This window comes from Arachis stenosperma, chromosome 7 (genome assembly GCF_014773155.1).
Source record: "Arachis stenosperma cultivar V10309 chromosome 7, arast.V10309.gnm1.PFL2, whole genome shotgun sequence".
NCBI lineage: Eukaryota > Viridiplantae > Streptophyta > Magnoliopsida > Fabales > Fabaceae > Arachis > Arachis stenosperma.
The window spans coordinates 30,100,547-30,124,657 of NC_080383.1; the positions used below are offsets into that span (position 1 = coordinate 30,100,547).

Here is a 24,111-nt window from a genome sequence, read left to right on the forward strand (position 1 = left end):
ATGGTCCACTTAAAGTAAAACGTGGCCAGCGATTTTAGAAGCCTTGTGGGCCCAATCCAACTCATTTCTGATGCTATTTAAGCCAAGGATTGAAGAGGAATCAACAAACTTTTAACCATTAGTTTAGTTTAGTTCTAGAAGTTAGTTTCTAGAGAGAGAAGCTCTCACTTCTCTCTAGAATTAGGATTAGGATTAGGATTAGTTCTTAGATCTAGGTTTTAATCTTTGCTTTCTTCTACTTCTACCTTTCAATTCTTTGTTGTTAGATTCATCTTCCTCTATTCTTTTGTTGTAATTTCCTTTATGTTGTTCTTACATTTTGTTGTAGATCTACTTTTGTTCCTTCTCTTTTCTTTCAATTCAATTCAAGGTAATTCAATAATACTTGTGTTTCTTTTAATTGTTGTTGTTAGTTCTTTTCAATGATTGTTGTTAGATTTTGTTCTTGTTGTTGATTCACTATGCTTTTCTTTTATGCCTTCCAAGTGTTTGATGAAATGCTTGGTTGGATTTTAGAGTAGAATTTTATACTCTTGGCTTGGAAAGGTAACTTAGGAACTCTTGAGTTACTAATGTCCAAGTGATTGATGATTGGGAGCCATTGACTCTAGTTCTCACTAATTGAATTGGTGGAGAGTTAGGACTTATGGACTAGGATTGATATAGATCATTTAACTTTCCTTTACTACTAGTTAGAGGATGATTTAATGGGATTAATCCTTGCCAATTCTCATATTGTGGTTAGTGATTAGGATAGAGATCCTTGACTACCAACCCTTGCCAAGACCCTTTTAGGCCTTAGTTTACTTTCTTGTCATTTATCTTTCATGCTCCCTATCAAAACCCCAAAATAACTCACAACCAATAACAAGACACTTTATTGTAATTCCTAGGGAGAACGACCCGAGGTTTGAATACTTCGGTTTATAAAATTAGGGGTTTGTTACTTGTGACAAACAATCTTTTGTATGAAAGGATTATTGTTGGTTTAGAAACTATACTTTACAACGAGATTTTATTAGTGAAATTCTAAACCGTCAAAAATCCAATCGTCAAAATGGCGCCGTTGCCGGGGAATTACAATGGTGTTGTGTTATTGGTTATTGTATATATGTGAATATTGTGAATAGCTTGATTTTTGGATTGCTTGTTAGTTTTTGCTAGTCTTAGTATTTTGTTTCATTATTTCTTATTAGTTTTTGTTTCTTATTTACTCTTGCTACCATGAATTCTCATTTTGGCTATGAGTATGATTACAACTATGTTGTAGGAGATGTGAATTTCAATGACAACATGCATCAAGGATGGGACAACCAAAGGTGGGAGGAGCCATATGCATATGATCAATCTTCATGGCAACAACCTCCACCAATGCACTATGAAGAAGAGCCATTCTATGATGCATACCAATCCAATGGCTATGGTGAATCTCCTTATGACTTTCAAGAACCACCACCATATGCCTATGAATCATCTCCTCAACATGATCATCAACTATACTCACAAGCCTCTTTTCACCAAATACCTCCATATGACTCTAATCCTTATCCACCATACCAACCACCTTTTGAACCATATGAGCCCTACATGGAATCACCATTCCAAGATTACTACTTCCAAAAGCCACCTCAATACATACCACCACCTCACCAAGAAGAACCACCTTCCTATAATGAACCCTTTCTCCAAGACAATGAACCCTCTTATCCACTCCAATCTTCAATGGATGAAATCCTTAGCCTTATACTTCAAGGGCAAGGAGAAATGCAAAGGGAGACACTAGAATTTATGGCTACTTTGACCAAGGTAGTAAGCAATTTAGTCTCCCAATATTTGAGTACTCAAGGCACTCCCATGGTTACATGTGGAGAATCAATTGAAAAGCATAGCATAAAGGAGAGATTGGAAACTCCGGTGGAGAGTGAGGAATGCTACTTTGTGTTAGAACAATTGGAGGAACCTATGGTCATTGAAGAAGAGGAAGAAGTGGTTGAAGACTTAGGAGATGCGGAACCCCCTTGGGAACTTAGAATTGAAGAAAACCCCTCCAAGAAGATTGAATTTGATGTTGAGGAGGAAAGTGCACAATCTCCAAAACAATTTTTGAATGAAGACTTGGAAGGAATGAAGCAAGAATTGATTTTCCTTGGTGATGAAGATCATGCATCCAATCTTCTTGGTGAAGAATCCTTTGAATTTGAAGAACCTTCTCCCAATGAATTTGAAAGTGATATGGAGGTGGATTTCTCTCAACCTCCCATTTATGACTTGAGTGATGGAGAAGAGTTAGAGGAAGTTGATGAACAAAGGATTGGGAATGAAGAAGTTTATGAAGAGGTGGAGATTGACAAAGAAGCAAACAAGGGAGTGGAGTTTACTAGCACATTGGAAATACCTCTCCCCAAGCCACCACCATCCACTCTCTCATTCAAGTGGGTAAATTCCTTATGCTCAAGCTTTATTATTCCCCTTGAATATGGTTTGCTTGAGACGGATGGTCAACTAAGACATATTTGTGGCTTTAAGAGTAAAAAGGAAATGGTTAGTGGTTTGAAATATCATTCTAGGTTCATCATGGGTGCATACTCAAAGCTTAATTGTAAGAGTTGGTGTAGAACTAGATTGCTTGGGTCTAGAAGGATGTTTGGTTACTTTGTTGAGAATTCACCTTGCTCACCACCCACATGGATTAATGATAATCAACTTGGAGATGGGTGTGAAGACAAAATATGGGATCCGGGAACACATGAGGATCAACATTGGGAGCCCATGGTTTGTGAAGAACTCCATCAAAGCTTGGAGATATTAATCTTGAATAATGAAGCTTATTGGAAGTCCAAGTATTGGTGGAAGTTCCAAGATGAATACAAGCACAAGCCACCTTGAGAGGAGCTCCCCATAAGTCCAACTTAAGGACAATAAACAAAAGTGCTAGGTGGGAGACAACCCACCATGGTAAAATCCTTTCATTTTCTTTTTTTTGTACATATTGGTATAACTAGTTTAATTTCATGTTTAGATTAGTTGGTTGAGTTTAATTAGTATTTTATCATGTCAAATAAGGTTTTATGGTATTTTGGTAGATGCTTGGAGGTTTAGAATGCTTGGATTGGTGCAAAAACATAGCAAAAAATTTTTGAAAAACAGAGCACCATCCACGCGTACGCGCACTTCACGCGTACGCGTGCATCAAGCATTTTCGACCACCCACGCGCGCGCGCCATGCGTGCGTGCGCGTGGATTGAGAAGTTCCACATTCCATACATTTTTCAGAGAGTTATGCCTACGCCACGCCAACGTTGTGCCTTTGGCACAACCCCACTTGCGCGCATGCGCACATGACGCGTACGCGCCACTCTCGAAATAAACCATCCGCGTGCGCGCGGTATGCGCGCGTACGCGTGGATTTCCTTCCTTCACCACATTTCTTTTCTTCTCCTCTTTCTATTTCTTTCCTCCTCCTTTCTTTCTCCCTCCTCCTACCCCTCATCCAACACTTCCAAACACCATGGATAACCATTTATTTTAGTTAGTTAATTAGTTAGTCGGTTAGTTTGTTAGTTAGTTGTTAGTTTAGTTTTCATTTTATTTTCTCTCTTTTCATCATAAGTGTTGGATTATTGACTTTGTTTACTATGCATTTCTCCCCCCTTATTGCCTAAATGCTAATTTAGCATTAATGTTTTTAGATAATCTTTGTTGGATCCTATGATTGAGGTTATATTTTGCTACTTGGTCTTGAGTTTTTCATGCTTATCTTTTGAAAAAATATCGAGTGATGAGAATTGCCTTCGAGCTTGTAACTCTTCTTGAATTACATGATTTGGCCACCATGTGATTTGAGCCTTATTTTGTGATTAGGCAACCTCTTGATGGATGATGTTGTGCATTTACCTTAATGCATTGTATTTTATGATTATATGCATCCATATGTGTTTGGCTTGAATGCTTTCATGCTTCTTTAATGCTTGTTTTACCTTACAAGTTCACTTAAAGCATCTCAAGTATAGTAGAATGAGTAAAGTGCATGCTTCTTTTGTGACATAACTTTTATGCTAATGTGTGTTCTAAACCGCGCAATTTAGAATTCACACACTTATTTGTCATTAATGTCACACTAATTCATTCACTCAATTCTAGTGATTTACCTCATTCCAACAATTATGCTTCCTTGCTTTTGTATTACCCTACCTTATGGTGTTATATTTTTGTTTTTCATGATGAATACACCACAAGCAATAACGGAAGCAAGACTAAGAACACGTAGCAATCCGGAGAGTCGTCGTACCCCCTTGCTCATCTTTGAGTGCACCGAGGACGGTGCAAACTTTTAAGTGTGGGGAGGTCGTCCGACCATTCGGCAATTTTGGGTGACAAGTTTCTAATCCCAACACTTTTGCATTTCATTCTAGGATTTTAGGATTTTTACTTGCATTCTCTTAATTTTTGCATATGTATACACAATAAGCTTAGTCAAAATAATGAAAATTTTCAAGATTTCTATCTATAGGGCACTTTAATTGATTTGAGTGAAAATTTTTCATAGAACTTGCTTGAAATATATATATTGTGGATCATATTTTTGAGCTAAGAACACAAGCAAGTGAGATTTGAGCCTAATGGTGTGGTTACATCCTATAACCACTTATTTTTCTTCTTGTGTGCATTATTCTCTTTCTATGAATGTAATCTTTGATTTGTTTGATTCTTTATGTCCATTATTTTGTGTATACATGCATTTATATGATTGAGGCCATCATTTCATTCAGCTTACTTACCCAAATAGCCTTACCTTTTATCTTCCTTTGTTAGCCAATTTGAGCCTACGAGTAACCCACTTGTTCTTAATTTTAGCACATTACAAGCCTTAAAATGAAAAACAATAAATGTCCTTATTTGGATCTTTGATTAGCTTAGGCTAGAGTGTGTGAGTATCATTCAAGTGTGGAAACCTTGGGACATTAGGTGAATAAAAGGGTAATTTTGTATTGTTATTGAAAATATTGGGAATTGGGTACATACTCATGTATTGATCAAATGTAAAACCTTATGCATTGATGCTCTTGTATATAGAAAGAAAAAAAATGAGAAAAACAAAAGAAAAAGAAAAACAATATGGAAAAGAAAAGAAAAAAAATAGAAAAAGAAAGAAAAGTAATAAAGGGGACAAAATGCCCCAAAGTGAAGCTCAATAAGAATCAATGCATAAGTGTTGTGAGATGGAAAGAAAATGCATGAGTATGTGAAAAAGTGAGGAATGGGTAGTTAGATTAGTACTTAATTGTATAGGTCATTATATAGGTTAGGTGGGAAAGTTTAAGTTAATCAAAGATTCAAATCCTAAGTCCACTAGCCATATATGATCCTACCTTGACCCTAGCCCCATTACAACCTAAAGAAAAGACCTCATAATACATGTATGCATGCATTGAATAATTGTTGATTGTGAGAAGAAAAACAAATCTTAGAAAGCATGATTAGGAGAGAATTGAGTGAATCAACCCTAAACACTTGAGCGAATAGAGTGCAAATACATCCGGTGAGGGTTTGATGCTCAATTACATGTTTCCACCAATGATCATCTCCTTTCATGCAAGTTTGTAAAAATATTTAATAGCTCAATTCAATTGTGGTTTGGCATGGTTGTTAATACCTTTTGCCCTTGTGCTTATATATGCTTCTTGGGAATTAATTTATTTTGACCAAGCAATTGCATTCATGTAGATAGTTGCATATAGGTAGATTGCATTTAGTTAGTTTTCATTGAATAAATATTGATGCCCTTTGCTTTCTCTTGGCTTAGGCATGAGGACATGCTTGGTTTAAGTGTGGGGAGGTTGACAAACCCCAATTTGACGGTTTATCTTGTATTGAATTTAGGGGATTTTATCACCTTTTACCCACATTTATTCAATGAAATAGCATGGTTTTGTATATTCTCCTTTAATTGTGCTTAAGAGTGAAAACATGCTTTTTAGGTCTTAAAATAGATAAATTTAATTCTCCTTGATTCTATTAGATGCCTTGATATGTTTGCTAAGTGATTTCAGATTTAGAAGGCAAAGATTGGATCAAGGGAATGAAGAAAGAAGCATGAAAAGTTGGAGAACTCATGAAGAAATGAAAGAACCGGAAAGCTGTCAAGCCGACCTCTTCTCACTTAAACGACCATAACTTGAGCTACAGAGGTCCAAATGATGCGGTTCCAGTTGGGTTAGAAAGCTAACATCCGGGGCTTCGCAACGATATAAGATTTGCCATAGTTGCTACACGTATGGTGGCGCGCACGCGCATAGTACGCGCACGCGCCGTTGCAGCCATATGGTCCACTTAAAGTAAAACGTGGCCAGCGATTTTAGAAGCCTTGTGGGCCCAATCTAACTCATTTCTGATGCTATTTAAGCCAAGGATTGAAGAGAAATCAACAAACTTTTAACCATTAGTTTAGTTTAGTTCTAGAAGTTAGTTTCTAGAGAGAGAAGCTCTCACTTCTCTCTAGAATTAGGATTAGGATTAGGATTAGTTCTTAGATCTAGGTTTTAATCTTTGCTTTCTTCTACTTCTACCTTTCAATTCTTTGTTGTTAGATTCATCTTCCTCTATTCTTTTGTTGTAATTTCCTTTATGTTGTTCTTACATTTTGTTGTAGATCTACTTTTGTTCCTTCTCTTTTCTTTCAATTCAATTCAAGGTAATTCAATAATACTTGTGTTTCTTTTAATTGTTGTTGTTAGTTCTTTTCAATGATTGTTGTTAGATTTTGTTCTTGTTGTTGATTCACTATGCTTTTCTTTTATGCCTTCCAAGTGTTTGATGAAATGCTTGGTTGGATTTTAGAGTAGAATTTTATACTCTTGGCTTGGAAAGGTAACTTAGGAACTCTTGAGTTACTAATGTCCAAGTGATTGATGATTGGGAGCCATTGACTCTAGTTCTCACTGATTGAATTGGTGGAGAGTTAGGACTTATGGACTAGGATTGATATAGCTCATTTAACTTTCCTTTACTACTAGTTAGAGGATGATTTAATGGGATTAATCCTTGCCAATTCTCATATTGTGGTTAGTGATTAGGATAGAGATCCTTGACTACCAACCCTTGCCAAGACCCTTTTAGGCCTTAGTTTACTTTCTTGTCATTTATCTTTCATGCTCCCTATCAAAACCCCAAAATAACTCACAACCAATAACAAGACACTTTATTGTAATTCCTAGGGAGAACGACCCGAGGTTTGAATACTTCGGTTTATAAAATTAGGGGTTTGTTACTTGTGACAAACAATCTTTTGTATGAAAGGATTATTGTTGATTTAGAAACTATACTTTACAACGAGATTTTATTAGTGAAATTCTAAACCGTCAAAAATCCAATCGTCAATGCCAACCTCACATTCTCCGGACTAAAATCTAAGTATTTCCCCCGAACCATTGTGAGATAGTTCTTTGGACTCGGGTTCATACTTTGATCATGGTTCCTAGTGATCCATGCATTGGCATAGAACTCTTGAACCATTAAGATTCCGACTTGTTGCATGGGTTGGTTAGGACTTCCCAACCTCTTCTTCGGATTTCATGTCGGATCTCCGGATACTCATTTTTCTTGAGCTTGAAAGGGACCTCAGAGATCACCTTTTTCTTTGCCACAACATCATAGAAGTGGTCTTGATGGCTCTTGGAGATGAATCTTTCCATCTCCCATGACTCGGAGGTGGAAGCTTTTGTCTTCCCTTTTCCTTTTCTAGAGGATTCTCCGGCCTTAGGTGCCATTGATGGTAATGGAAAAACAAAAAGCTTATGCTTTTACCACACCAAACTTAAAATATTGCTCGCCCTCGAGCAAGAGAAGAAAGAAGAGAAGAAGATGAAGAAGAAGAAGAAGAAGAAGAAAATGGAGGAGAGTGAGGGGAGATGGATTCGGCCAAGGTATAGTAGAGGGGGTAGTGTTGTGTGAAAATGAAGTAGAATGGAAGGGTATATATAGGGAAAGAGGAGAGGGTAGGTTCAGCCATTTAGGGTGGGATTGGGTGGGAAAATATTTTTGAATTTTGAAGGTAGGTGGGGTTTATGGGGAAGAGTGGATGGATGTGAGTGGTGAAGGGGGTAATTGGGAAGAGAGATTGAGGTGATTGGTGAAGGGTTTTTGGGAAGTGTGACATGGGGAAGAGTGAAAATAGGATTAGGAGGTAAGGTGGGAATATAGTAGGTGGGGATCCTGTGGGGTCCACAGATCTTGAGGTGTCAAGGAATTCCATCCCTGCACCAAATAGGCATGTAAAATGCCATTGCACACCACTCTGGCGTTTAAACGCCGAGTGGTGCACGTTCTGGGCGTTCAACGCCCATGTAAAGCATGTTTATGGCGTTGAACGCCAGTTTCATGCTTTTTACTGGCGTTCAGCGCCAGCTTTTCTTCTAGGCACATTCCTGGCGTTCAAACGCCAGAATGTTGCTTGTTTCTGGCGTTCAGCGCCAGATTCATGCTCTGTTCTGGCGTTGAACGCCAGCCAGATGCTCCTTACTGGCGTTGAACGCCAGCCTGTGCTTCCTCCAGGGTGTGATTTTTCTTCTGCTGTTTTTGATTCTGTTTTTAAATTTTATATTTTTTTCGTGACTCCTCATGATCATGTACCTAATAAGACACAAAATAACAATAAAATAAAATAAAATAAAAATTAGATAAATAAAATTGGGTTGCCTCCCAACAAGCGTTTCTTTAATGTCAATAGCTTGACAGTGGCTCTCATGGAGCCACAAGGTGATCAGGTCAATGTTGTATAGTCCCAACACCAAACTTAGAGTTTGGATATGGGATCTTAACACCAAACTTAGAGTTTGGTTGTGGCCTCCCAACACCAAACTTAGAGTTTGACTGTGGGGGCTCTTCTTGACTCTGAACTGAGAGAAGCTCTTCATGCTTGCTCTCTTTTGTCTCAGAGGGATGGCCATATGCCTTAAACACAAGGTAGTCCCCATTTAATTGAAGGACTAATTCACCTCTATTGACATCTATCACAGCTCCTGCTGTGGCTAGGAAAGGTCTTTCAAGGATGATGCAATCATCCTCTTCCTTCCTACTGTCTAAGATTATGAAATCAGCAGGGATGTAAAGGCCTTCAACCTTTACTAACACGTCCTCTACTATTCCATAAGCTTGTCTCAATGACTTGTCTGCCAATTGTAATGAGAACAAGGCTGGTTGTACCTCAATGACCCCCAGCTTCTCCATTACAGAGAGTGGCATAAGATTTATCCCTGACCCCAGATCACATAGAGCTTTTTCAAAGGTCATGGTGCCTATGGTACAAGGTATTAAGAACTTGCTAGGATCTTGTTTCTTTTGAGGTAAAATTTGCTGAATCCAGGTATCCAGTTCACTAATGAGCAAGGGAGGTTCACTTTTCCAAGTCTCATTACCAAACAACTTGGCATTCAGCTTCATGATAGCTCCTAAATATTGAGCAACTTGCTCTCCAGTCATATCTTCATCCTCTTCAGAGGAAGAATAGTCTTCAGAGCTCATGAATGGCAGAAGGAGATTCAATGGAATCTCTATGGTCTCTATATGAGCCTCAGATTCCTTTGGATCCTTAATAGGAAACTCCTTCTTGCTTGAGGGACGTCCCAGGAGGTCTTCCTCACTAGGATTTTCGTCCTCCTCCTCCCTTGTGCATTTGGCCATATTGATTATATCAATGGCCTTGCACTCTCCTTTTGGATTCTCTTCTGTATTGCTTGGGAGAATACTGGGAGGAGTTTCAATGACTTTCTTACTCAGCTGGCCCACTTGTGCCTCCAGATTTCTGATGGAGGATCTTGTTTCACTCATGAAACTGAAAGTGGCCTTTGACAGATCAGAGACTAGATTGGCTAAATTAGAAGTGTTTTGGTCAGAATTATCTGTCTGTTGCTGAGAAGATGATGGAAAAGGCTTGCCATTGCTCAGCCTATTGCATCCACCATTGTTAAAGCCTTGTTGAGGCTTTTGTTGATCCTTCCATGAGAAATTGGGATGATTTCTCCATGATGAATTATAGGTGTTTCCATAAGGTTCACCTATGTAATTGACCTCTGCCATTGCAGGGTTCTCAGGATCATAAGCTTCTTCAGAAGCTGCCTCTTTAATACTGTTGGATGCATTTTGCCATCCATTCAGATTTTGAGAGATCATGTTGACCTGTTGAGTCAACACTTTGTTCTGAGCCAATATGGCATTCAGAGCATCAATTTCAAGAACTCTTTTCTTCTGAGGTATCCCATTATTCACGGAATTCCTCTCAGAAGTGTACATGAATTGGTTATTTGCAACTATATCAATGAGTTCTTGAGCCTCTTCAGGCGTTTTCTTTAGGTGAATAGATCCACCTGTAGAATGGTCCAATGACATTTTCAAAAATTCAGATAGACCATAATAGAATATATCTAATATGGTCCATTCTGAAAACATGTCAGATGGACATCTTTTGGTCAGCTGCTTGTATCTTTCCCAAGCTTCATAGAGGGATTCACCATCTTTTTGTTTGAAGGTTTGAACATCCACTCTCAGCTTGCTCAGCTTTTGAGGAGGAAAGAATTTATCCAAGAAGGCAGTGACCAGCTTATCCTAGGAGTCCAGGCTATCCTTGGGTTGTGAATCCAACCATATTCTAGCTCTGTCTCTTACAGCAAAAGGGAAAAACATGAGTCTGTAGACTTCAGGATCAACTCCATTCGTCTTTACAGTCTCACAGATTTGCAAGAACTCAGTTAAAAACTGATAAGGATCTTCAGATGGAAGTCCATAAAATTTGCAGTTTTGTTGCATTAAGGCAACTAGCTGAGGTTTCAACTCAAAGTTGTTGGCTCCAATGGCAGGAATGGAGATGCTTCTTCCATCAAACTTGGACGTTGGCTTTGTGAAGTCACCAAGCATTCTCCTTGCATTATTATTATTTTCGGCTGCCATCTCCTTCTCTTGTTCTAATGTTTCTGAAAGGTTACCTTTAGATTGTTGTAACTTAGCTTCTCTTAATTTTCTCTTCAGAGTCCTTTCAGGTTCTGGATCAATTTCAACAAGAGTGCCTTTATCCCTGTTCCTGCTCATATGAAAGAGAAGAAAACAAGAAAAGAAAGAGGAATCCTCTATGTCACAGTATAGAGATTTTTTTATGTTAGTAGAAGAAGAAAGGGGATAAGGAAAGGAGAATGGTTCGGATTTTTAAATGAAGAAAGGTGAAGAGAAGTGTCAGTAAATAAATAATTAAATAGAATAAGAAAAGAGAGGGAGAATTTCGAAAATAATTTTGAAAAAGGGGTTAGTAATTTTCGAAAATTAAATATAGGATATAATTAAAATTAAAATTTAGAACAAAAAGAATTTTTGAAAAAGATGTGAGATATTTTCGAAAATTAGAGAGGGAAAAGTAGTTAGGTGGTTTTGAAAAAGATAAGAAACAAACAAAAAGTTAGTTAGTTGATTGAAAAAGATTTGAAATCAAATTTGAAAAGATAAGAAGATAAGAAGTTAGATAAGATATTTTAAAATCAAATTTTGAAAAAGATAAAATTTTTGAAAAAAATAAGATAAAAGATAAAAAGATTTAATTCAAAAAATTTAAAATTACTTACTTCACTAACAAGAAACTACAAGATAAGATTCTAGAACTTAAAGATTGAACCTTTCTTAACAAGAAAGTAACAAACTTCAAATTTTTGAATCAATCACATTAATTGTTAGTGAATTTTCGAAAATTTTGATATAAAGATAAGAAAAAGATTTTGAAAATATTTTGAAAAAGATTTTTGAACTTTTCGAAAAATAGAAAAAAAAATGAAAAAGATATAATTTTTGAAAAAAATTTTGAAAAGATAAGATTTTTAAAATTGAAAATTTGACTTGACTTGTAAGAAACAACTAATTTTGAAAATTTTTGACTAAGTCAACTCAAATTTTCAAAAATTATGAGAAAAATAAGGAAAAGATATATATATTTTTTTGAATTTTTAATTATGATAGAGAAAAACACAATTATGACCCAAAACATAAAAATTTTGGATCAAAACACATGATGCATGCAAGAACACTATGAATGTTAAGATGAACACCAAGAACGCTTTGAAGATCATGATGAACATCAAGAACAAATTTTTTGAAAAATTTTTGATGCAAAGAAAACATGCAAGACACCAAACTTAGAAATCTTTAATGCATGGACACTAACAAACGAAAAATGCATATGAAAAACAACAAACAACACAAAACAAGAAAACATCAAGATCAAACAAGAGGACTTGTCAAGAACAACTTGAAGATCATGAAGAACACTATGAATGCATGGAATTTTCGAAAAATACAAGAAAAAATTTTTAAAGCATGCAATTGACACCAAACTTAAAAATTGACTCAAGACTCAAACAAGAAACACAAAATATTTTTGATTTTTATGATTTTCTGATTTTTTTGGATTTTCATTAATTTTTTTCGAAAATAAAGTTTGGAAAAACGAAAAATAAAAGAAAAATTTTGAAAAAGATTTTTGAAAAGAAAATTACCTAATCTGAGCAACAAAATGAACCGTTAGTTGTCCATACTCGAACAATCCCCGGCAAAGGCGCCAAAAACTTGGTGGACGAAATTGTGATCAACAATAATGGCTCTTTGGCATGTGCATAAAAAAATTAACTCAGCACTTTTTTTCCACAACTCCGTTCAACTAAACCAACAAGTGTACTGGGTCATCCAAGTAATACCTTACGTGAGTAAGGGTCGATCCCACAGAGATTGTTGGTATGAAGCAAGCTATGGTCACCTTGTAAATCTCAGTTAGGCAGATTAAATGGTTATGGGTTTCGAAAATTAATAATAAATAGAAAATAAAAAGGGATAGAAATACTTATGTAAATCAATAGTGGGAGTTTCAGATAAGCGTGTGGAGATGCTAGAATCCTTTCGAATCTCTACTTTCTTATTGCTTTCATCCAATCCTTCTTACTCCTGTCCATGGCAAGCTGTATGTAGGGCATCACCATCATCAATGGCTACTTTTAATCCTTTCGGGAAAATGGTCCTATGCGCTGTCACTGCACGGCTAATCGTCTGGAGGCATCACCCTTGTTGATAGCTACATCCCATCCTCTCAGCGAAAATGGTCCAAATGCTCTGTCACAGCACGGCTAATCATCTGTCGGTTCTCAATCAGGTTGGAGTAGAATCCCTTGATTCTTTTGCGTTTGTCATCACGCCCAGCCTTCAGAAGTTTGAAGCTCGTCACAGTCATTCAATACCGGAATCCTACTCAGAATACCACAGACAAGGTTAGACTTTCCGGATTCCCAGGATCCTACTCAGAATACCAGAGACAAGGTTAGACTTTCCGGATCCCCATGAATGCCGCCATCCATCTAGCTTATACCACGAAGATTCTGTTGGGGAATCTAAGAGATATGCGCCCGGCCTAAAGTAGAACGGAAGTGGTTGTCAGTCACGTGCGTTCATAGGTGAGAATGATGATGAGTGTCACGGATCATCACATTCATCAAAGTGTTGTGCAACGTATATCTTAGAATAAGAATAAAAGAGAATTGAATAGAAAGTAATAGTAATTGTATTGAAACTTGAGGTACAGCAGAGCTCCACACCCTTAATCTATGGTGTGCAGAAACTCCACCGTTGAAAATACATAAGTGAAAGGTTCAGGCATGGCCGAATGGCCAGCCCCCTGAATGGTCAAAAGACCGAATAATCAAAGGCTAAACAGTCAAAAGATTAAACTGTCAAAAGATTAAACTGTCAAAAGATGTCTAATACAATAGTTAAATGTTCTATATATACTAGACTAGCTACTAGGGTTTACATGAGTAAGTATTTGATGCATAAATCCACTTCCGGGGCCCACTTGGTGTATGCTTGGGCTGAGCTTGATCTATCCACGAGCTGAGGCATTTATTGGAGTTGAACTCCAAGTTATAACGTGTTTTGGGCGTTCAACTCCGGATCATGACGTGTTTCTGGCGTTTAACTCCAGACAGCAGCATGTACTTGGCGTTCAATGCCAAGTTACGTCGTCAATTTACGAATAAAGTATGGACTATTATATATTGCTGGAAAGCTCTGGATGTATACTTTCCAACGCCGTTGAGAGCGCGCCATTTGGAGTTTTGTAACTCCAGAAAATTCATTTCGAGTGCAGGGAGGTCAGATTCCAATAACATCAGCATTCCTTTTGTCAGCCTTTTTCAGAGTTTTGCTCAAGTCCCTCAATTTTAGCCAGAAATTACCTGAAATCACAGAAAAACACACAAACTCATAGTAAAGTCCAGAAATGTGAATTTAACATAAAAACTAATGAAAACATCCCTAAAAGTAGCTTGAACTTACTAAAAACTACCTAAAAACAATGCCAAAAAGTGTATAAATTATCCGCTCATCAGGGAGACCACGCCGGCGCGGTGGGCTGCACCATCGCCGTCGCGTCGTCGTCGTCGTCCCTGTAAGCTACCACCGCTTCGCAAACAGAGAGAGCATCGTCGGGAAGGAGAAGATGCCGCTGAGGTGCCATTGCCATTCCTTCAGCGCCGCCGCTGTTGACAGAAGAGAGAGCGAGATTCGAGAGAGTAGTGAGGGAAGGGCGTCGCCGGAGGAGAGCCTGGCACTGCCGCCACCACTGTTCGTCGCGCCGTCACCTCTAGCCTGCACCGTCGCCAGTCGCGAGAGAGAGAGACACGCCGTGAGGGAGCTGCCGCCGTGGAAAAGCCGTAGCGTTTCTGTCATCGCCGCTCGAGACCCGCTACCATCGCCGAAAAAAAAGCACTGCCGTTGCTGTCGCCGGAGTCCAGACGCCGCTGCCACTTGAGGTGGCTGCAGGGGCTGCCGCCGAACCAGTTCGGAGACCGTCGTTGCTTCAGTTCGGCCATTCTCCCTCTGGCTTGGGTTGAGTATCAGTGCGTGCATGTCGTGCTTGGAGTTTTCGGCTGCTTCGTTTTGCTATTTCAGTAAGTAATTAAGTTTTGGAAACCATTGCGTTAGTTTTCTGTTGTGTTTGGTTATAGATTTTGAGGTTTGGTTACATAGGTTCGAGTTCTGAATATTTTATGTTGCATAAATGTTGCTGTGGTTGCTGCAAGAATGGTTTGAACTGAGGTTTGCGGCTTCCATTGATCGCAGGTCGAGAGAAAGGACTTTTCTGTGATGCGTTGGGTTATGGGACTCGACTTATCAAGGTAGGGGCATTTTCTTAAAATTCATTTTACTTTTAAGAGTTGTTATAAGTCGATAATAGTATGGAAAATATATTTTTATAATTACATGAGTTTTATGAATTGAATTGAACTATTTGGATGGCTGTAATTATTTATTTGACTGGTTTACTAAAATATTGAGGAAGCTAGTTATTTTGATTTGCTATTTTGGTTTGTTAAGTTGGTTGTTATTGAATTGATTTTCCTTGAATTACTGGAAGATGTTTAACGTTGGGATTTGGTTTAATTTGGAAAGGATTTGATATTGAAAACTGGTTGAGAATGGGTTGAAAAATGTGGTTTTGATGGGACCCGCAAGGGTGGCATAGTCCGAATTTTAGAGGAGATGCTGTCCAAATTTTTATAAAATTTGAAGACTTTGTTTAAAAATGGTTATTTAGAAAGATTTAGATTTTCAAGGGTTTTATAACTTTATTTTTGGGAATTATGAAGAAAAAGTTTACGTTTGGTGCTTGATTTATTTAGAAAAGAATGAATTATATTTTGAGTATAAATCATTGAAGAGAGTAACAAGTGGTATGATGAGAATGAGTATGAGAGTGAAGATTTATTTTTTAGTATGATTTTTGAATAATTGAATGACAATGAGGATGAATGTGAAAATGAGATATGAATTAGTATCGGAAATAAAAATGATAATTATGAGAAATTATTGAATATACTGAGCTTGGGGCGTTGCCCCCATGTCAGCCGGGATTTTTCCCGTGGTTACTAGTGATCTTGGGGCGTTGTTTCCCCATGTCAGCTTGGGGTATTGTTTCCCCATGTCAGCTTGGGGTGTGGTCTCTTCTCCCTATGTCAGCTTGGAATTCGTCCCATGGATATATTTGAGCTTGGGGGCGTTCTTTTCCCCATGTCAGCTTGGGATTCTTCCCATGGTGTAGTTTTGAACTTGAAAACATGTCGGGATGGCTACGTAACCGACAGTTGATATCAACAGCCATAGGATAGGCATTCATCATATGCACTTGTATGCTTTGATTGGGTTTGAATTTGTTTGGGTTTGCCTAATTGCTTAACTGTTATTAACTGCTATCTGAGCTATTTGCTGTAACTGTAATCTATACCTGTGTTTTCCTTGTATGTTTTGCATGTGCTTGTTTCTGTTGTGGTACCTTTGAATTTGGATATTGATGATGAGATGATGATTTGGTTGTGGAATTGTTTGAGTCGCTGAGTTGAAGGCTGTGGTTGATCATTCTTAGGAAACTTTTAATTTCCTTTTATAGTAAAGACTAAGTTTGGAATTTCTGAATACTTAATCACTGAGTTTGTAAAACAATTTACCTACTATATATCTTTTTATAATAAACTCTGAAAATCTGTGGTGAGACCATGTGGTTAGGTTATCACCCCCTACAGACTTTTCTTTTCAGGATATTGACGAAAAAGCTTATGAAGAGTAGTTGAGTTTGGCTTATGCGATAGAAGATGTTTCAGTTTAGTTATTATTATTCTTCCCTCGCCATTAATATTATAACTTTTACAAGAGGGATAGGAGTTTTGATATGTGAAGTTTATATATTGTTATGATGTATATATATATATATATATATATTATTTGTAAGTATTGTAATTTGTATTGAAAAGTATGGATGTATCTTTTGAAAATTCGGTTTAGGATTTAAACAGGCTCATATTTTAGTATTAAATCTTTTAAGAGTTGTAATACCCGAGCTATCAGAGTGGCGCAGCCAGAAGCGTGATATTTTGATAGTTATGGTGTTACAAATGCAATATATTATTTTTGGACTTCGATAAACAATAATATTAAAATGATTATTTAATATCTTAATAACATAAAAAGGTGGAGAATAAAATTATGAATAATTTTCTTAATCATATTACAGCAGTTATCATTTTCATACATTAAATTAATTATTTGAGATTTGCTTCATATATATTGGATGAATATACATAATTATACTAAATTTTATATATTGTTGTGGAATAATTAAATAAGCAAGATCAAATATATGTTGTATCAATATATATAATAATTCCAGTTACTGATTATTTTAATTTCAGACTCACTTATATTTAAATTAAGTATTTTTTATTAGTCATGATTATTAATATAAATATAATTAAATATGTATAAATAAAAAAATCAAATATTTTTATTAATAACAATATTTTTTTTGAGATTATATAATATTTATTAATATTATTTTTTGATAAATACATATAATATATGATAATATAATAAATATAAACTAATGAGTTAGTTAGTAAAAAAATGTTTATTTTAATATAAAAATAAAATTAAAAATGTGTTTTTATGAAAAAATACTAAAGTTTTAGATGCTTATTACTACTCCTAATACAATATCCAATGCTATTATTATAAGTAATGTCCATTTCAGCCCATGCAATTTTTACTGTTATTATTTTCAAATTCTCAACTTTTTTCGAAACCCAAAAATCCATATCATTGACACACTTCCAAAAAAGGGCCGCAACTTCACACTAACAGGGCCCAATAATATAATTACAATTATGTTTTTAGAATTAATATAATTCTATTACCTTACAACTCCTATAGCCTCTATTTTTGGACAGAATTTGTTTTCTCATAGTTCCCAAGATTTCACATGTGTCATCTCCTCATTTTGCCAACACTTTTCCTCACCTACTAAAGGAATCTTCCATAAGCACCATAGCACTTCCCATAGCAGTTCTATCCGCTATGAAATCATAAGATTATGACTGCTTGGAGATGACAGCAGTTAAGCAAAATGCCATCCGTTGACTTAATCTGTTAAGATATAGTAGTGGATTTAAAACTGCTGCCAAATGTAGAGTTATACTTTAAAAAAACCCGAATTTATAATAAAATATGCCAATTTTTTTATTCTTTATATGTTCTTCCACTCAGTTGCTTTAATTTATTAAAATAACAAACAGCCAATCAAACTAAAACACACGAAACAAAACAAAAATATATATGCAAAAGTGAATCATTATAATAGTAATTTGAATTCAGTGCATCGATGACTATAAACTACAAATAAAGTCAACAAAATAAAAATTACAAATAAATATCTCAAAAGTCATTAGGGCAGTGAACAATTAAAAAAGTATTCAGATTCCAACATTGATAATTCAGATCATTAATGCCCGCATATCATCTTGCATGGAATGAGGTTGGTGCACTTCTCAAAGAATCCAAATCTGCAGCTATTTCAGATGGCACCTTATCTCCTTATTGCTGGATTATGTATCTTAACAAATTTTCCATTGTCTGCTTTTTTGCCTTATCCTCTGCTGCCTCTGCATCCATTCTCTATCTCTTTGCCTTTTTCTCTACTGCTGTTGCCTTGAGTTCTGATGCCTCCGCCTTAAGTTTTACAATCTCCATCTGATACTCCTCAATCCGCACACCGTAGTCAGATTGCTGTGGAATGTTACGAAAACACTGACTGGGACATGGACCAAAACCGAGTCCACGAACTCTTCCTGGGTGCTCCTTTCCAAGCAGGGGTGTTCATGGTTTGGTTAATCCAAAAACCAAACCAATTTTTTGGTTAACCAAAAATATAGTCTTGGTTATTAACCAAATTAGTTTTATATTATAAAACTGGTTATTAACCGGTTAATAAAAGTCAAAACTGGTTTTTAACCGGTTATTTTTAAAAAATCGATTTTAAAAAATAACCATTTTTTATATAGAAAATCCGGTTTTTATATAAAAAACCCGGTTTTTTCTCCAAAAAACCAGTTTTATACTAAAAAATTTATTTTTACATCCAAAAACCATTTTTTACACAAAAATTAATTTTTTCACATACAAAAACCCAATTTTTTACCTTTTTTTTAAAATTGATTTTTGTAATCTAAATTAATTTTTTTCTTTCTAAATAATACAAGTAATATTTGTAAATAATGAAATTCACTGTGGATACAATCTCATTGAAGCTAAAAAATGACATTCCAACTGCTATAATTGTTGACACCAATATCCGCATCCAAAAATGACATTGCAACTGCTATAAGTTGTGCCTCAAACAAACCAACATAAACATAACCACAAACATAAACATAACCAAGTCTAATCATATATGGAAAAGCAAGTCTAATATCTTTACCATCTAAGTGTTTAGAACATAACTAAAGAAAACATAAACAATCAAGACTTTCTAGTCATCTTCAAGCGCAATTGAACCTGGACCCACTGAACAAGTAATGTCCTCTGATAAAATCAAATCTGCAAAAAAAAAAAACTATAATTATAAATTTAAAAAAATTATAAAGACTAACGGAATAATTTAATTTTTATTCATCATTTGAATCTACATAATTAATTTTATTGAATTTACCTTGCTCGACCTTTTCAAGCTCTTCGAAATTCTCAGGTGCAAGAGAAGAGAAAAAATCTCCTTTAAGCCAATCTTCGGTACATACAAGGGCTTCTACCATCTTAGGAGTCAATGAGCTACGATATTGATCGATGATTCTTCCCCCATACTAAAAGCAGACTCAGAAGCTACTGTTGAAACTGGTATAGCCAATATGTCTCGTGCCATATTTGCTAGGACGGAAAACCGATTCCATTTAGCCTTCCACCATCCTAGAATATCCAAAGGCTTATCATCTGGCTCACAGTCTTCATTCAAATAACGTTCAAGCTCAGATTTAAGATTGGATTTGCGACCGGTTGATTGACGATATAACCCCATATCATATATGTCTTTGGCTTTATCACTTGCACTCGGTTGGGAGAGGGTATCATCTTGGTTTCCTTCATCTGCACCTTGATATAAATTATAAAGTGAATGAAGACAAGAAGACAACTTTGTCTTCAATTCACCGCCCACTTCCGTACCAAAAGAATTAACTAGGCACCACTCAACATAATCCAACTTATGGCAGGGATCTAGAACTACGACAATTAACAACAATATGTTAATAGTTTTTGCATTTCCCCAATACTTGTTGTATTTTGCTTTCATCTTACTTGCCATAAATCTTATGCTCAAATCATCATCATCACGATATTTTTCAATCCTCCTTCCAAGAGCAAACACTTCTTTCATGTATAAGTTACTTGTGACATAAGAGGATCCAGAGATGCGAAGTGTAGCATCATAAAACATCTCTAAAAATGGTAAGACGGACTTAGCATAATCCCAATCTTGAAATGAAGGTACCCCTCTTCCCTTGTTTAATTCTTCAACAAATTTTTTGTCTTGCATCTCTAATAGCTCAAATGCCTTCTGATGCTTTAAGGCTGCTACTAACATTAAGTATGTAGAGTTCCATCGCGTTTTAACATCTAGGCAAACAAGAGTCTTATGTGGAATATTCTCTTGTGCAATACATGCCTTAAACCTAGTTAATCTTGAATTTGAAGATCTGATATACTTCACAGCATCCCGAATTTTGGCGACCGAATCATCAATCTCCTCCAATCCATCCTTTACAATCAGGTTTAAAATATGCGCACAACACCGCATATGGAGATACTCTCAATTCAAAACTGAACTCTTCCAAGAATTTAGTCTTCTTTGTAAATACATAACTCCTACATCGTTAGACGATGCATTATCAACTGTCAAACTCAAGATTTTGTTCAACTTCCAGCTATTCAAGCAAGCTTCAACATTTTTTGCAGGATTTGTAATGTTTACAAAATGAAAAAAAAGTCACATTCAATCTTTATTGCTAGAAAAAAAAAGCAAAAGTGAAAATTATTGATTTTGCAGGTGGACCGACCGTATTTAAATAAAGTAATACATACCATTCCACAATGGCAATGCCCTTTACTTGCGCCACTAACTGCTAAAACTATTAGTAAGTGGTATATAGTATATAATAACAATAGCATAATAGGAAATCAGAGTAAGAGAAGTGGTCATGGGCTTGTGGGAGGTTTAGTTGAAGCTATTGAAAGTATAGTTAGTTAAGCTAGCTAAGATTAAGTTATTGAAAGTATTAGTTATATTCACTTTGTCAATTTGTTAGTTTGTTAGGAAGTGACTTTTTTCAATTCTGTTATAAGTTTATAGCTGTTTTCAATCTTGTGTTCAAGTCTGTTAGTTCAAGACTATTAGTTCCTTGCTTCTATAAATAGCTATGCCTAATGCTCTACTTGGACTATGTCTTGTATTCTTCTCTAATCAAAGTGTGTTTAGTAAAGTTCATTCAATCATTTCTTTTTCTGCTTTACCTATTCTAGATTCTAATTCTTTATTACTTGATCTAGTTTTTGCATTGTTGTTTTCTGCTGCATAACTCTGATATTCAAAAAAGTAGCATAATCACTGCAATTCTTCTTATCAAGTGTTTTCCCCATGAATAGAAGTGTAGCTTATCATACCCAGCAGGAATTCAACTTTCTAGAATACTAGACCACTAGCAAAAGGTGTCAAAGTCTTAAGCAGTGCCAATTCAATGAATTCATTAAACTTGTACTACAGCTTAAGCAGTTCAACATCAAGATCAGGAGACACGAAACAATACCAAAAACAGGACAACAAAAGCATGTAATATAAGCAATTATAACTTCATGCCATCTCACTAATATCCCTCAATACTACTCTCGTAGTCTTAAATTTCTCCTAACCAAAACCTAAACGGATAAGAATATCTAAAGCTCAAGAAGCGATAAACTTTGAAGATAATTCAAACAAATGGTACAAAAGTAGAAGTCCCAAATACTGTTTATATGATCAAAACTATAGTAAGTACTTTGTGAGGCAAACCTATTTTCCTCCTTCCCGTTCAACCAAAAAAATAGTGATTTTTCATATGATTGACAAATCAAGTAAAACAAAATAAAAGCTCAATCACAGAAAAATAGGAACTGATATGCACTATAGTTTAATGGTGCAGAAACACAGCATAATGCAGTAGCCAGAACAACAATTCTTCATTCAATGAGACAGATAATTAGAACAACAGTTCTCCATTCAATTCATACAAATTAATAAAGTCTTAACCAATCAAAAAGTGAACCATAGTGAAAAAGAAACTTACAGTAGGATCCATTGAAATGAAGAGTTCAATACTGAGAGATTTAAAATCTACACCTTTTCAATCCATTAAAATGAAGAAGTTAGAAGTATACTAATGAAGAAACAAAACAGAACAAATCAACAAAATAGAAAAACCCAAATAACAAATCCAACTTAGAACTCAGAACCAAGGCAAGGAGGGGGTTTACCTCAATTGATGAGCTCCGGCTAGCCACCGACGAAAGAAGACAATCGAAAAAGAGAGATACTCAGGCAAATCAAAGTGAAGACAGAGACACAGAGTCGCGAATGGGAGGTCGAGGCAGAGAGACAGAGTCGCGAATCAAAGTGAATACTCGAAGAGGTAGAGGTCCGACGAGCCACAACGAGCTCCGGCGAGAGGCGGAGGAGAAGAACGGTTGACGGCGGTGAACTGGAGAAGAGTGAATTGGGTTTTGTCGGTATCGAAGAGACGAAGAAGAGTGAATTAGGTTTAGATTTAGGTTTTTTAAATTTGGTTTTGGTTTTGGTTAACCGGTTAAAAACCGGTTTTTTTAATTTGGTTTTGGTTAACCAATTTTAAAAAAGATGGATATGGTTTTAAAATTGTTTTATTAAACTGGTTAACCAAAATATGGTTATGGTTTTTTAACCGGTTAACTATATTTTGGTTATTTTTTGAACACCCCTATTTCCAAGCACTTGTGTAAGGGAATCATTATGTGAAAATTCCTTGTTGGAGGGTGGTGCACAAATTTGTAATCCGCACAACTAACCAGCAAGTGCACTGGGTCGTCCAAGTAATACCTTACGTGAGTAAGGGTCGATCCCACGGAGATTATTGGTTTGAAGCAAGCTATGTTTATTCTATTATTCTTAGTCAGGATATTAATTAAAATTATAAGTTGGAATTATTAGATTTGATTGGAAAAATGAAAGAGAATAACAGCGTTACTTGTTGTGCAGTAATGAGAAATATGTTGGAGTTTTGGAGATGCTTTGTCCTCTGAACTTCAACTCTTACTTGAAATCCTTCAACACACGAAAAATCCCTTCCATGGCAAGCTCTATGTAGGGTATCACCGTTGTCAATGGCTACCTCCCATCCTCTCAGTGAAAACGTTCTTATGCTCTGTCACAGCACGGCTAATCATCTGTCGGTTCTCAATCAGGTTGGAATAGAATCCATTGATTCTTTTGCGTCTGTCACTAACGCCCAACCTTCAGGAGTTTGAAGCTCGTCACAGTCATTCAATCCCAGAATCCTACTCGGAATACCACAGACAAGGTTTAGATTTTCCGGATTCTCATGAATGCCGCCATCAATCCGGCTTATACCACGAAGATTCTGCGTAATGAATCTAAGAGATACTCATTCAGTCTGATGTAGAACAGAGGTGGTTGTCAGGCACACGTTCATGGTTGGGGAAGGTGATGAGTGTCACGGATCATCACCTTCTCTATAATTAAACGTGAATGAACATCTTAGATAAGAACAAGCGTGTTTGAATGGAAAGCAAAGGAATTGTATTAATTCATCGAGACGCTGCAGAGCTCCTCACCCCCAACAATGGAGTTTAGAGACTCATGCCGTCAAAAAGTATGTAATTCAGATCTGAAAATGTCATGAGGTACAGAATAATTCTCTAAAAGTTGTTTAAATAGTAAACTAGTAACCTAGGTTTACAGAATATGAGTAAACTAAGATAATTGGTGCAGAAATCTACTTCTGGGGCCCACTTGGTGTGTGCTGGGGCTGAGACTAAAGCTATCCACGAGTAGAGGCTTTTCTTGGAGTTGAACTCCAAGTTATGACGTGTTTTGGGCGTTCAACTCCGGATCATGACGTTTTTCTGGCGTTTAACTCCAGACAGCAGCATGTACTTGGCGTTCAACGCCAAGTTACGTCGTCTATCTTCGTG

General features: G+C 36.3%; 1 protein-coding gene across 1 annotated transcript; it reads right to left on the minus strand.

Moving 5' to 3' along the window:
• Positions 1-19,660: 19,660 nt before the first annotated feature.
• LOC130939654 (zinc finger BED domain-containing protein RICESLEEPER 2-like) lies at positions 19,661-20,689 on the minus strand. The gene has a single exon (XM_057867742.1). It carries the CDS (start codon positions 20,687-20,689, stop codon positions 19,661-19,663), a length of 1,029 nt encoding a protein of 342 aa, XP_057723725.1.
• Positions 20,690-24,111: the final 3,422 nt, after the last annotated feature.

Excerpts from the sequence above, each read along its gene's own strand:
- LOC130939654 (XM_057867742.1), bottom strand. The coding sequence starts at position 20,689 with ATGCGGTGTTGTGCGCATATTTTAAACCTGATTGTAAAGGATGGATTG.